This window comes from Cariama cristata, unplaced genomic scaffold, assembly GCF_000690535.1.
Source record: "Cariama cristata isolate BGI_N322 unplaced genomic scaffold, ASM69053v1 scaffold13353, whole genome shotgun sequence".
NCBI lineage: Eukaryota > Metazoa > Chordata > Aves > Cariamiformes > Cariamidae > Cariama > Cariama cristata.
The window spans coordinates 6,317-21,325 of NW_009606713.1; the positions used below are offsets into that span (position 1 = coordinate 6,317).

At 39.9% G+C, this 15,009-nt stretch overlaps 1 protein-coding gene across 1 annotated transcript in view; it reads left to right on the forward strand.

Moving 5' to 3' along the window:
• DCAF7 (DDB1 and CUL4 associated factor 7) overlaps positions 1–4,160 on the forward strand; it is a gene marked incomplete at its 5' end in the record, with an annotated part of 5,325 nt that extends 1,165 nt beyond the window's left edge. The window contains 4 exons of the mRNA XM_009696475.1: positions 609–727; positions 1,357–1,566; positions 2,150–2,267; positions 2,803–4,160. Of these exons, the coding sequence (XP_009694777.1) occupies positions 609–727; positions 1,357–1,566; positions 2,150–2,267; positions 2,803–2,975 (620 nt within the window). The remainder of the gene's footprint in view (positions 1–608; positions 728–1,356; positions 1,567–2,149; positions 2,268–2,802) is intronic.
• Between the last annotated feature and the right edge of the window lie 10,849 nt (positions 4,161–15,009).

Here is a 15,009-nt window from a genome sequence, read left to right on the forward strand (position 1 = left end):
CTTAATTCAGTTGGAAGAGGGGACTGAATGCTTAAGGTTTAATTATAGCCTGTGGGACAAATTGTGAATCCAAGATGACTGATCCAGCAGAGGTTTGTTTCCTAGAAGAGTACAGCCATTTGTGTCAGGGGGATTTGCCTAGAGATTAACAGTGATAATATGTCTTAGTAATTATTTACTACATGGTTTATTTTTTGTGTGTTGTATCTCTCATCTCGTAAGAGCTTTACTACTAGCCCCACCTTCAGTCCACAGAAACAATTAATACGCTGTCACAACACTATGACTGAATTTTGGTTTTGACATGCACATGAGACTTGCAGGATGGGAAAGTTCATCTCAGTTGCATCAGGTTTCTGAATAGATTGAAGTAGACATGAGCTATTTACACTTTATTCCTGTGTGGAAGACTCTTTCTGCAGCTAAAAGGTTTGAGTTATTTAAATGCATGGTAGGCTGTTAGCTGTTTGACGTTCTTGATTTTAGGTGTATGCTGTTCTTGTAGATATTTTGATCTGTAGATGTTGGGGGATATTACATTAATCCAGTAAGTGATTGAATAATTTGTGATAGTATCAGTTTTGCTCACAGAAGTGTTTTTATTTCAGGTACCTCTAGCATTGACACAACCTGCACTATTTGGGGTCTGGAGACAGGACAGGTTCTGGGAAGAGTAAATCTAGTCTCTGGCCATGTGAAGACCCAGCTTATTGCGCATGACAAAGAGGTGATGGGGTTTTTTTTGATTACTTACACTGCATGTTTTTTTAAGCAGTAGAAAAAGAACCAAACTTTTCTGTTTTCCCCCTTTTTCTTGAAAAATCTAATGATCCAAAAGGTGATTTATCTAAGATGAAGGTATACAGTTTTGAGTACCAGAGTAATTAAAAACTATACTGCTGGCTATCAAAACTACTCTGTTTACTCATCATAGAATCTGGATTTGAGAATATGCTTGTTTTACTAGATTATGCTCCAGAATATTTTAGGAAAATGAGGTAAAATGTCAAACTGGAATTGACATCAACTTCATATCAAAGGCAATAAACAACTTGCAAGATTCTTTCATTTTAACATAATATTAGTTTTCAGCAATTAATATTAAAAAATCTGAGTCTGGGAAATTGATGTGTTTAGTTTCAGCGAATGATCCTGTAAAGACATAACCCTGAAGTGTTTTTTCCCTCCTTTTGGCAAGTGTAATAACTAAAAACTTGGTAGGAACATCAAGTTTTTGACAGAATATGTCGCAACTAGATCTGCTACCCATACATAAAATCCATGTTACTGTGAATTAGGAGACAGTGTGCTCACTAAAACTAAGGTTGTGGTTTTTTCTGTCCTGTTACTGAGCAGGTGTATGACATAGCATTTAGCCGTGCAGGTGGTGGGAGAGATATGTTCGCTTCAGTTGGTGCAGATGGCTCAGTGAGGATGTTCGATCTCCGTCATCTGGAACATAGCACCATAATTTATGAGGATCCACAGCACCATCCATTGCTGCGTCTCTGCTGGAATAAGCAGGATCCCAACTATCTTGCAACAATGGCCATGGACGGCATGGAGGTAAGGCAGCAACTCATCTTCGGTAGGTGCTCGTGGTTGTGATTTTGGGGGGGGGAGGTGGCTTGGTGCTAATTATTAGTCAGCTCTTCGAAGTAAGAGGGCAGTGTCGGTACCTGAACTGACCAATTCTTAGCGCAGTGACTTCAGTAGGAACTAAAGTACCTTTGGCATTATAAACTTGAATATCTCTATGGCTCGTATATATTTCAGCTGGTTTTTAAGTGGTCGGTGAGCCAGTTGGGCAATAAAATCTTAACTGCAACTGTTTCAGTTGCCTTGTTCTTTCTCGATTCAGCACACAAGGCAGTGTATCTTAGTCTGTCACCTGTGCTGCTTCAGGGAAGCACAATTTGTTTGCTGTTGTTGCAGACTCACAAGCCCTCCCTGTGAGGTCTGAATCCTTTTGAGATACATGACACATTGACCAGCTAGAAGCTATTCTTTGAGAACAGTGTTTGCTTGCCAACCACATCCTTTAGGATAGGGCTGTATTTATAGCCTTAGCTCAAAATACTTGGCTTTGTGAAGAAACAAATAAAAAAAAAAAGCAAGTTGTAAATTTAGTTGTTTTTTGTTTCTGAAGGTTGTGATTCTAGATGTCAGAGTTCCCTGCACTCCTGTTGCCAGGTTAAACAACCACAGAGCGTGTGTAAATGGAATTGCTTGGGCACCTCATTCTTCCTGCCACATTTGTACAGCAGGTAAGTGTGATCCAGCCCTATCCAGCCGCGTTGGTGAATCTCTGAGAGTCTTTCACTGCATTTGCAAAATCCTCTCTCTCTCCAAAAGTTTATGCAGTTCTCTGCCTGCCTTTTGCTAAAGAACACCTGCAGTTTAGAAGCCCTTTATTAGTGACTTTCCTAAAATTTTTATGGAAATAGACACCTACTAGAGCTTATTGTGTGGAAGTAGTGAGTCCAGTGCCCAAACTGTGCATCTGCTTTAAGCTAGGTTATTTTAATACTCCTTAGTTTTTTGCAATCTAGTTCTTAACTGTTTTCAACTGATGTGAATTCCACTGCTCATTTGTTTTTCAACTCTGTCCTGGATAATGTATAGCGATCCAAGTTTCTTTTGTTGGAGCATAGTTGTACCATTGTATCTCTGGCTTGAATCTCACCAGGACTGCAACAGCCATGTCCTATCTAGCTTCTTGGACTATATACCTGTTAGTAGCCATGTATGGAGATCTTGTTATACTTTGATTCTACTTCCAATTTTCTCTTCCATTTGCAGCGGATGACCATCAGGCTCTCATCTGGGATATCCAGCAAATGCCTCGTGCCATTGAGGACCCTATCTTGGCCTATACAGCAGAAGGAGAAATCAACAATGTACAGTGGGCATCGACTCAGCCAGACTGGATAGCTATCTGCTACAACAACTGCCTGGAGATTTTGAGAGTGTAACATTACTGCTTCATGCCACATTGAGGCAGGGCTGTATAATTTCCCCTCCCCTCTAAAGTAAGAACAACACAAGTCAAGTGGCCAGTATCTGTTGTTGCTTTGCATCTACTGTTACAAGAAACTGTTACAAGAATCAATGGCAGGTGTTTCCTGTCTCTCCAGGACTCTAAAATGCAGAGACATGCTGAGCCTCTTGGACCTTCTGGGTTCTGGGTTTTTTTTTCCTTTGCCTCAGTTAAAGTTCTGTATATTTGTTTGACTGTATTAATAAGCTTGCAGGCTTTTAAGTTGCTGCGTATGTCCATGTGTTTGTCAGCCAGCTGAGACAGCACATCAACTAGTTTAATAGATGCAGGTGCAAAACAAGGTGGGGGGAAAAAAGACATTGATGTTAACAGCCACCTTGGCAGGAATCTTTATCATTCCTGTTGTTGCTGCCTCTAAACTGTTTAAACATTTGTATGTTTTTTATATATTGGGCTAACTTTCTATTGAGTAAGATTTTTCTCCCTAATTCTTACTTTTGATATGTGATCCACTTCCATATGCCCAAAGCAGGATCTGTTCATTGATACAAATCACAATAACACTGCAGGCTCCCTGGCAGTAAAGGCCTGCCAGAATTAACTGTTGCCTTGGCTCTCTATACCTGGTTATCTGGGCAGAATTTTCTGGTGCTGTGACGTACAAGTACTTGTTGCACAATTTCTTTACACTTTTCTGATGCTAGAGGCACTTGTTACTATGGTAGGCCTTATTTTTAAATTATAACTGAATTTGTGTGTATCCTGCAGTTGTGTTAGCTAACAGAATGGTAATAGGTTTCAGAAAGAAGATACGTGTGTGACTTAAGCCCCCAGGAGTTAAATGACTCCTGAAAAAATGTGATTTGTAATGGACTTGGGATTGACACTTCCAATCAAATGATTTTTCCCTCGGAAGACTTACTATCTAAACCAAAATAAAATGGTTTCACACTTTGTAGCTGGCTTGATTGGCAAATAATATGAGCAAGATTTTGTGGTTAGCCTGTACCTTGGAGCTTCTTTGTGTTTGGCCTGTGTTCCTGGGATTTCTTGAAAGGAGTGCAAAGCAATCTTTTTTCCAAAGTATATTTGCTTTGTAATGTCAGGTCTTGTTGAATGAACGAGATGAGTCTGAAAAGCTGATCTGCTATCCAAATGAAAGCTGTTTCTCTGAAAGAAATTATTGCCTAATGCAATGCACAAAGATGGATTTAAAAGGGAAAAAAAAAAGTGCCATTGAAGCTAAGGTTTGGCATTTGTCATCCTCATATCTTTTGGGGATGTGCCCAAGGGCTTCTGTTTCTGTTCTGAATAGTGGATCGCTCTACAATAATACTTTTCAATCAAAGCTGAGTGGACTAGGCTAGATAAAAATCTTCGTTGAAGTCTTAATATAATATAGCTACTTGGATGAATGCTCCGCAGTACTCTCCAATGAAGACATGACAACCATAGCTGGTCTGTAAGGGTATACCAGCCAAGTTTTGATGTAAATGCCAGAAACTATCAAAGTTGTCTTTCCACCTAATGAGTATTCACCTGCAACTGGAGGCAGCATTATAAATAGTAGCACGCTGGCAAACTTGAATCTTGTTAGTTTATGCAGGAAAGGCAAGTTGGGAAAGCAATTGCTGTGAAACAGTGAAGCTGACACTGAAGGTGCTGTCAAATACAGAACAGAATCTGAAACGTTTTGTCATTCTGGACATAAAGAAATACTCTTATACACGCTGCTTCTCCATGTGGAGCTCAGAAAAGCACTGTCTTGTGAATTTGATAGGAATTCATTAGGAACAGCTTTATTCCATCACTCCCTTTGAGTATCAGAAAACCAGCAGACTCTTAACACAGTTCAAGCTCATGTTTTGTCAATGACATTCTGTGTTCAGTTATGGGATTTTTGACAGAAAGCTTGATTTGACTTGAAGGTCAGTTTTTCTTATTAGCAGCAGTGCTGAGAGTAGTGTGTTCCACAGACAGATTTGATCGGGATGTCAGAACAGTGTTAGCCAAACAATTAGGTTATCACTTTTTACAATAGCACTTCATCTTAAACTGGAAAATACTTCTGCAGAATGAAGTGAAAATCGGGATTTTTCTTAGCAGAAGCATATAATGGCATTCACAGCTTTAGACAGTCATATAAAAGTATGTACACAGGCTTGTCATGTACTGTTTAATTACAAATGGTAGGCATAATATGCTGTGTTACTAAGAGGGAACTATCTGTAATAATTAATACTTTCTGTAGTCCCCTTTACGCTTCAAAGTCTCATTCCTGTATAGATGACATGAGTAGAAGATGAATGCTGTTGCTTAGCTTAAAAATGCATCTTTTGCAACTGTAGAACTGTGCTTTAAGAAAGACGTAAGATAATTTAGTTGAAAGCTAAAAGACTCCAAAGGCTATACTAAATGTCAAATGCAGTTTATTCCTACAGGAATACAATCTGTTACGCTAAGATGGTGAGAAGAGAGCATGTATGAAGGGACTAATAGTCTGAATAGCCAGGTAGCTTTTGCTACTGTTCGAAAACAATCCTGTTACGAACCTGAGGGAGATCCAGTGTCAGTCCTTCCATACATAAAACTGCTTGAATTTCGTTTGTGGAATTGGGTGCTCATTCCAAACTCATGAAAGGCAAGTGAAGGAATCTTGTGGGCTCCGGTGGATTCTAAATAAAGCCTATATCCTGTTTGTTTGGCCAGTTGGGATACCTTCTGGATCTACAGCATATTGCTTTGGGCATTATCCATTGTCATTCTTCATATGAAATTAAATTTTAAATCACTAGAGGCTCTTTTGGAACAAGGAAATGCTACTTAAAATAGCTTCTTTTCAAAGAAGTCACTTTAAAGGTTAATGACTGAAAAGGCATGAAAATCCTCATGGGGGAGATGTTCTGTCCTGCAAAAGGCACTTCGATATAGAGAAGGAAGTGAGAGACTTTGGTGCCCTTTTGCCAGCACCTGCTGACACAGTGGCAGGGAGCTAATGGTCTACTTGCTGGCTCAAGTTTATTTGCAAGATAAAATAAAACCCTGAGACTTGTCACTGTAGCCTATGAATCAGAAGATACAGTTTATCCTGTTTCACCTACTTAACATTAAATTATGTTGTGTGTAAAGCCCCATAAGCATTGTTTTTTCCCAAAGTTTATGAAAATACATACGTTGATATTTGGTTTCAGTTATTTTGTGCTTACTGCACAAGCAGAGGATGCAGAGCAACTGCTTTAAAATGCCTCATATCTGTTGAGTATAATGTAACAGTAAGGGAAAAGTGAGCATCAGTGAGGTCAACAAAGCAGAAAAATCACATGCTATTGTTGGTACAGGCAAGACTGATTCTGGGACAGAAATATTTTCCTCTGTCTTAAGTAGTTCTGTATCGCTTCTCCAGTTGATTATTTGAAGATACTAAGCTATTTTTTGGTGGTTATGTTCTGTTTAAACCAAGCTTTCCATAGATTCCTACTATTGTGTGGACAACCTACTGCTAGTATGTTGGCTCTCAACCAGGAGATCTTCATCACGTAAAACTCATTAGTGAGGTGAAAACCTATAGAAAACAAGTTGGATGTCGAATTAGCATGTAGTAAGCCAACTCTTTTAATAGTCTAAATGAAATGGGTTATGGTAGGTTACATCTATGGGAATTGTACTTCTGTGTGCAGGGATTTAAAAGGCAAGGATTTGAGTGCTTTGACAATCTATTTAGAAAGAAAACACAGTGGTTTCAAAGACTGATACGAAAGGAGACTGATAATACAGGTTGTTCCTTATGGAACCTTGAAATGTACTTAACGGGGGAGGCATTGCCTCTCATAAGTCAAAGTTAATGATCCTTTCAAAACTTAGCTGTAATTACTCTCCTGAATGTTCTGGATAATAGTAAAAAGATCTATTTTTTGCCTGGTATTGCAGTGAGAAAGCTGCATCAGTCTCAACTGTAGATCACTGCCTGCCAGAGACTAGGTGAGGGGAGGAGTCCGATATATTGGAATTCACAGATGCTCTTGTGCTTGTTTTAAATGTAAATGAAGAAAGCTGAGTGTGTCTGTTTTGTTCTCTTGCAGATGGCACTTTAACAAGTATATTTTTGGTAAGATTAGGAGGAGAGTCATCTTTTCCTCAGCCCTTTTATGGTAGGCATTTGTCTGTGTTTTGTATATGTTAAATACAACAGTCACTGAAATCCTAAACTGGCTATGGTTGTCAGTATCTAGTAGACCCTTATCTTTTTTTCTGAACACCAAGAACATGAGCACTTGACAATACTGTTAATGTTAAACTGAAGCTCTGTATTCTGAGACTGACACAACCTTGCAAGGCCAACCCAAGTAATACAGTGCTGCTTGTTGCCCTGAGAGTCGTTTTTGCTTAGGAACTTGACGGTGTTTGGGAATCCTCTCCTCTACTCTCTGAATGTGATAGCAGTAGTGGCAGGTTGGTTGTGTAAAGCTGTAACTGGATTCTTTGGATAACTTATTTTTGTGATAGGAAAAATGCAGCTGCTGTCTGTAAATTGACACAACCTAAATTCTTGAACTTGTCAGTTCCTTGTGTTAGTGGTGTTTTAACTCTTTCAGGACACACTGAAAAGGATGAACAGCAGCAAGGGTAAGCTCTTGGCTCAATAGATTGCACGATTACAGTTCCATGAAAGTACTGAAGGGTTTAGTCTTCCCGCTGCTGGTTAGCAAAATCATCCTACCAGCTGAAATCCACCCTGTGTTATCCTGTCAGTTAAGACAAGTTCTCTCCGATACGTTTTTCCTGCTTTCTACTGTCAGACCAATATTCCAGAGCAGGCCTGTATTTATTGTACAGTGGACGGTCAAAGGAGGTGTCCAAAATCAGTTCTGGAATGGGCAAGGTACTGTCAACTATGTCCCCATCTCTCTTGATCTTTGTAGAGAATCCAGGGAATTAATCATATGTGGCACTTAAAGAGCACTTTCTCATGCTTACTTAGAGATAGAGCTGTATTTCCCCATACAAACTTCATGGCAAACTTCAGGGGCAAAGGCACTTGTGAGACTTGCTTGCTGCTGCCTGATTTCAGATGATAACTTTGTCTGCCAAGTGTCTCGGCGGCCGTTTGTGCAGCCTCGGATACTGGGCATCAAGCCAGAATTTCCGTGATCATAAAAATAATTTTAAAAAAATTATCTGTGTGGCTTCTGTCAAGTTCATTTCTTTTCAGAAAATCTAACAAAATGAAGAAATAAGCTATTTCCTGAAAAAATATTGTGGCCGCAAGTAGCTGTAAGCCCGTGTTCCAGCTCTCATCCCTTGGAGCTTGCTTTCCTGCTTGCAAGACGTGCGACTCTCAAGCCCCCTCTGTTAAAGATGAGGATCGGTCTGTCGAATCTGAACAAAGGCAGAAATGCAAGAACCAGTGAATGAAAGAGTCCTAGTACAGCTGAGAAGCGATGTGTTGCTTTTTTTTTGACAACCTGGTAAATATGAATTATGAAATCTACTATTTAAAAGGAACCGGTTTTTTTAAACTTGGGTTGCTAGCAGTGTAAAATGTAATTTAAATCTGTTGCGCCGAAGCATTTTTGTTACCAATAGTCAAGTAGGAGATGTTTACTTTTATGTGTGTTTTCCCTTCTGCTCTTCCCATTCACAGTCCCGTTGTGGTAACTTCCTGAAGGTGTAATCTTTGTAGCATGATTGTACAAACATATCCATATGAGATTCCTGACTTCCTGTTCTCTCTAAAATATGTTAAAGCAATAGTAGTTTTACTTCTGTCCTTCTTTTCTCCACCTTCCGTATTGAGATTTGCAACTTTGCTACTATACTGTCCTAGAGGAATCCTAGTATCCTGCTATTCAACAGACATATGTTGTTGACATGGATAACTGCAGTGTCCCTATATTCCTTTATTTTTATGGAGAAAATACAAAAGGTTTTGTTACAATGGATTTGAACACCTGAGTCATGGAACCATGTTGTTGAAACTCTGTAAATTTTAAAGCAATTTTCTGAAATCGCTTGAAAGTGGAATGTTGCATCCTTTTATGCTATTTCCTGCTTCCTATGTAGTTTTATTCAGATTTTTTAACCTTCTTTCTAAGTTTCAGCCTCCTGTGTATTAGGTACAGTATTTTCTGCCTTTCATACTTTGTAATAAAAATGGAACATTTGTAGATTGACTGCAGTTCACTGTGTGGTGAGTTAAAAACTGGTACCTGTGGGGGCAAGCAGGGAACTACTTCAAATGAGCTTCATCTATCCTGTGTGAGGTTTATTGCTGTAGAAGGGAGGGCAATTGCTTTATCTTGTCTCTGCAAAACCGGTGAAGTGTATTGATCTCTCATCCTGCTGATACCCAAACAAACTTGATGATTCTAGCTACTCCTAAATTGCAAGTTAGTGTGAAGAATTATATTGTTAGGAACCCAGTCACAACAGAATTTTTAGCAGAATGGTTAATGTGGGTGTACTTTAAATATTTGCTTTCTTAAAACAAGCCTCCTGCGGGGTCCCTGTATACTACTGTTTGTGCTTATGTTTTCCAACTTCTCTGAGCAGTGCTTGTTCCCTGCACAACAAATGGTAATTATCTGCCTACATGTTTTGAGTTTTAAGATGAGGGGAAGAGGGATTTTTATTTTTTTTAATTCAAATAATTGGTCTCTAAGGCTTTTTGAATACAGGCAAATTGAAGACAAAGCAATTAGGTGCTTATTTAGCTTCTAAATCTCTCCTGTGTACAGGTGACCTCTGTTAAAGGGTGTTTTCTTTACAGGCTCAGTCACTGGTGTCATTGTTGCTGGAACTGGGTCCTAGAGGGGAATTAGGTGACAGAACTTGGAAATTTGTTTTTTTTACCTTAGACCTTGGTGAGCAGGACTGATGAGTAAGTATTTAGATTAACTCTGATTCAGCTGAACTGTTGTCTGACAACATTGGATTCCTTTCTAATTCTTTGTGTACTGGCTTTGAAATAAAAGCCTATTAAGCTGCATGACCCCAGTGGAAAGAGTTGCCTGTAAAGGCGCTACAGTGGCTTTTAAGCTTTATATGGACTTTGTTCTAGTAATCCATATTTGGAAAAGATGCTTTCTTGCTAAGAATTGTTTGTCTTTTACTCTAGAAATGTATTTATGTCCTCCTAGAATTTTTTTTCCCCCTTGGATCTGTACTTTGGAATTCTCCAAAGAAACTTTCTCAGCTTCCACTCTAGTGCAAGAAGGCAATGTCTGCAAATTGGAGCTGCTAGTGCAAAAAGTCGGGAGCGGGTAGATGATATGAGAAACAGGCTGCCTGTCAGCGTGGCAAAACAAGTGCAATAAAGTCCTGTAGAGGAACATGGGTAGAAAAACGGGGAGATGTTCTCTGCTTTTTGTAAATACTAAGGAACAGCTGACATCTGGCAAGGCTGACTTGCTTGCTCTGTGACCCTGGGAAAGTCACTACACTGATACCAGCTGTAAGTGAAAAGCACGTAATTAATCACTGATCAGTAAGTGGCTTTGAAAATACTTGAAAGAAAACCTCCACGGTAACACAATATACTATGCATAGGTGTAGAGAACAAGTGGTGTCTGAGATTATTTGGGGGCCTGTGACTGTAACAAGCATTTAATTTTGTGCTTTTTCATTAGTGCTGCTCTATAAACAGTCCAGACTACCAGCTCAGAAGGAAGTAATGATCTAAAAGCATGTAATATTTTTAACATCCTTCCTCCTCTTCTTCCTCTTTAGTTTTGCTTCTGTTTGTGAAGCAGACAGCTTCAGGGCCCCCTCTACTGGAGTGCTGTCAGCAGCAGGACAGGCACGGTCCTCCTGCGGAACAGGACCCAGCAGAACACAACAGGTACGCAGCCCCTCTTCAGGGGCTTGGAAAAGGGTGCTCCAGGCGTGCTTTTAAGGAGTTTCAGGTGGTTGATGTATTCTGCTGGAGGTGAGGTAAGGTTTGGCCAACGTACTGCCACGCGGTCCTGAAGTTGGATACTGATGTTAGTTTTCCATTCACTTTGTTTTCAAAGCTGAGAACGCACCAAGAAAGTGTTAGCAGAATCAGAACTGCCTGGAATTGGTGAGATGACTCTTCTCCCAGATCTGCAGAAAAGAGTGCAGAACACTTTCATGTATCCTTTGAAGATTTACAGGGTTTCTCCTCCTTTCCCACCCTTCAACTTCTATTTCTTCTCACTGCTCCTGTTCAGTGTCTCTGACTGTGGAGTCTGAAATGTAGAATAAGGAAGTTTTGGCATGGGACAAGGCTCAGCCTGGAGACTGCTCAGCTCCCCAGGAAGGATGTGCCTACCTAAACAAGAAGGGAAACAGGAAGGAAAGAAGAAATAGTACATCTGATAGCAAGGAGAAGAGTCAGACAGGTATGCTTCAGAAATGGAAATACTACCAAAATAGAAAATAAGATGGCATAGTGATTAAGAGACTGGGAAAAGATGCCAGGAGTTAAATCCCAAAGGTCTATTCCAGACTTCCTGTGCAACATTTAACAAGTCACTGGCTCTCTGTGCAATGCCCTTTAATCCCTAAAATAGGGATTACATTTCCTTTTCTTCGTGCTGCGTGACAGCATTAAACAATTAGGCCTCTATAAAGTTCCTTTAATACGAATGGGCTAACTATAAACATAGTAGCTCCTGGATAGTCTCAGTGAATAACTTTAGTGATGATTTTGCATTAAATGGCATCAAACAATCTGAATAGCTTTAAGTTGAAGAATTAAGTGTGTTTTGTAGCTAGGCTTTACAGGAATGAAACTTCTCTTGTGGAAAGCCGCAGCTTTGAAAGGATGTGGGCAATCTGGGTGGAAAACCACAGAACACCAGTTTGTACTATAGTGTTATTGGTAAAACAAATAACCTGATTCTTATGCACAAAACTAGCATAGCATTAAGTAGACAGTAAAGGTGAAAAAAGAGTTACCCATATTTTTTTTTCTCAAGTTACACAAAATAGGAGCACGTATTTTGGTAGAAACTTTGATTCCAGTTCCGGAAGAGTGTACCAGCTTGTCTAGAGAGAGGTGGAAAAAAAAAAGCCAAGGCGAGGAGTGTCTACAGTGGTCCAACAAAAGGCTGTAAAATGAGAATAGAACCACAAACCAGCAGATAAAAATTGCTGGCTTAGACATTAGGTTTGACAGGTGGCTAAAGTGATGAACTGTTAAGGACAAATCATTTTGTTTTCAATTTGACAAAGTGGAGGGAAAAAATCTTCAGTGAAATCCAGACATCCTGGGCAGTTGGAGATGGAAAGAGCAAGTTTTACCAGAGTAGCTGTCTCCTACCATCTGCTGGGAACTCCTGGCTTGCTGTCACAAGCTGCGACTAGCTGGTCTAATATCTTTTGGACTTTAAGTAAACCAAGTTTCTACATGAAGGATATGCAGTCAGTCTCATTTAATAGGACTTCAACTGAGAATTTTATGTGCAAACATATAAGAACTGGAAGACAGACAAAAATACCAAATGGTAAGGTGACGATGGAGTGTTTTGACATCAGGGGCTGGTGTGGTAGGGAATTAATACTGAATTTCTCCAGTTCTGGTCCCAAGAGCGATCTCACTAAAGCCTTTTTATAATGACCTTGGCACAAAAAAGTGAGTGTGATAATTAAATTTGGTGATGAACAAAAGTGGGAGGCTTCAATAATACGAGGGAACTAGAATATCTTAAGAGAACTGATGACTTTGAAGAGTGAGAAATAGAGATGAGATGAAATGTAGCAGTAGAAAGTGCAAGGCTGTGAATTTAGGGGTGAGGAGGAATTTGTGAATTTGTGGAGGAGAATTTGTGAGAAAAAAAAAAAGAGTTTTTTACTTCTTGGAAATTAGTAAGGAAAGGAAGCTGGGATTTAGTTGATAAAGGATAGTGATGAGCCACCATGAAGCTGTGAAAAAGCAAGTAGACAAGTTGGTCCAAGAGCAATAATGATGCTGTCAGACAAGAGAGAGGAATTCAAATTGGAACAGGGGCAAAAAAGGCTACCAGCAAGATACCACAAATACAAAGCTTGTATTATGAAGAGAGAGTGGCTTACTTGTCTGTTACAATGAAGCCTGAAAGGAGATATGATTATCTTCCTGATGGATTTAGAGAGAAAATACCAGGGAAGAGGAAAGGATTGTTTAAGTAAAAGGATAATCTTGACATTAAAACAAATGGCTGTAAGCTGGGCATGAAAATGGGATAGAATAGACAGGAAAGCGAGTAACACTTCTAGCATCAGAGCAACAAGACAGGAGGGACTAGAAAAAGGTAAAGTCTAAACGCTTAACGGCATCAGTCTGGTTTTAAGATGGGAACTTCAAGGTGGAATCCATGGAAGTCATCTAGTCCAACCTGCGGCTCAAAGCAGGCCAGCTTCAAAGTTAAGTTATTGGCTTTACCCACAGCTTCTGGCTCTAGAGAGGCTGGATTTGTTGATCTAAGCATTCCTTTACAGATTTGCCTGTCTACCTAGTATGACATTGTGAAATCTTTTTATTACCCCATCTAGACAGTTAAAAACAAAAAAAATATTGGTGATATCACAGATATTGTTGTCATACTTTGGCTATGTCCTAAATTCCTGCTAGTGTGTGGGATTTAGATTCCTGCACTTGCCCACCCTTTTGAGAAATTTCTCTCTCCAATCTAGTTTTTTTCTTTGTTGGCTTATCCAGTTGATATAACCTCTTTGACATTGCTGATGTGTTGCTTGTGAGCAAAACCACTTAAAAAACAACACACTTGCTGCTAGACATTTGCCAGATTGAAAAGCAGCTGCTAAAACATCTGCTCAAGGTGGGTTTCCCAGCAGCAGGGTGGTCATTGCTGTGCCAGGGAAGAAGGGCTGTACTTTTTTTTTTTTAAAAAAAATAAGAAGAAAAGCTCTCTGCTGTCCCTTTTCTGGGAAAAGATACTATAAAAATATCATCCCGCAGGTGGAATGGAAGCAGAAGCTGGGAAAGAGCAGCTGAAGCCTGGATGTCACTTTAAAAGGTATGATTTGATTTGAACATGGTTCTTGAACTTGGAGTAGGATTCCTGGGCTAGATTGGACGATCATAGTAGTCCTTCTTTGCTGTAAAATCTATGAAAATCTATTGTGTGTTACGTTTGTTTTGTTTTGGGGCTTTTCCTCCCTCAAAGTTGTTTGAATTTAGTGTCACTGGCGAGCTTTTTGGCAAGGATGTATTCTGCTTATGGTCAGTGTGTTCAAGTTGGCTTGACAAATCGAAATGCTGAAGCTGAAAAACGTTATCATCAAGTGTCTTGTATCAAGTGAGTGAGTGTAGTAGGTCAGCAGTTCCACTTCTAACAACAAAAACACTTTCTCATTAAGATAAACTCCTAAATGAAAGGGGAGGAAATGTTGAACTTTAAATACCTTAGGCTGAAGTTCGCTCCTGCAGGTTGGATCCAGGACTTTACTTTCGTGCTGAGTAGCTTTAAGAGATACAGTATGTGATTACAGGGCTTAGAAGCATTGTGATTGTAAAGAAAATGAAATCGTGGGTTTGAAGGCTTAAAAAGCAGAAGAGCTGTTTATTCTATTACTTTGACATTTGTCACTTACTGCAATGCATGAGGAACTGTGGGGGAACTGTGATGGCCTGGGGACATAGTCAAGGTATGGCAATAACAGGATCTTTTATTAGAACAGCTACTAGAAGATAACGTCTCGTGCCACAGATGCCCTGGGTGATGCTGTGGGTAATGCTTTTCTTTTGAAACCAAAAGAATCCTGCTTTCAGTGTCTTTTGGTCTTTTCAACTCACTTGAACTGTTTTTAGTTTGGGGTTTTTTTTTCCCCCCTTTTAAAAAGGTGCTTTTAAAGCAACAATTAAACTCGTTGCCAAGCTCTACTAATGAGAGCAAACCAACATGGTCAAGTGGACGGGACACGTTCCCCTGTCCAGGACACTTCGATGTGATCCTGGCTGCTCGCAGGAGGGAACGTGCTTTATGCAGCCTCGGCCGGGCTCTAGGACCCAGCCGCGCACCCCGGCTCTAGAACCCGGCCGAGGG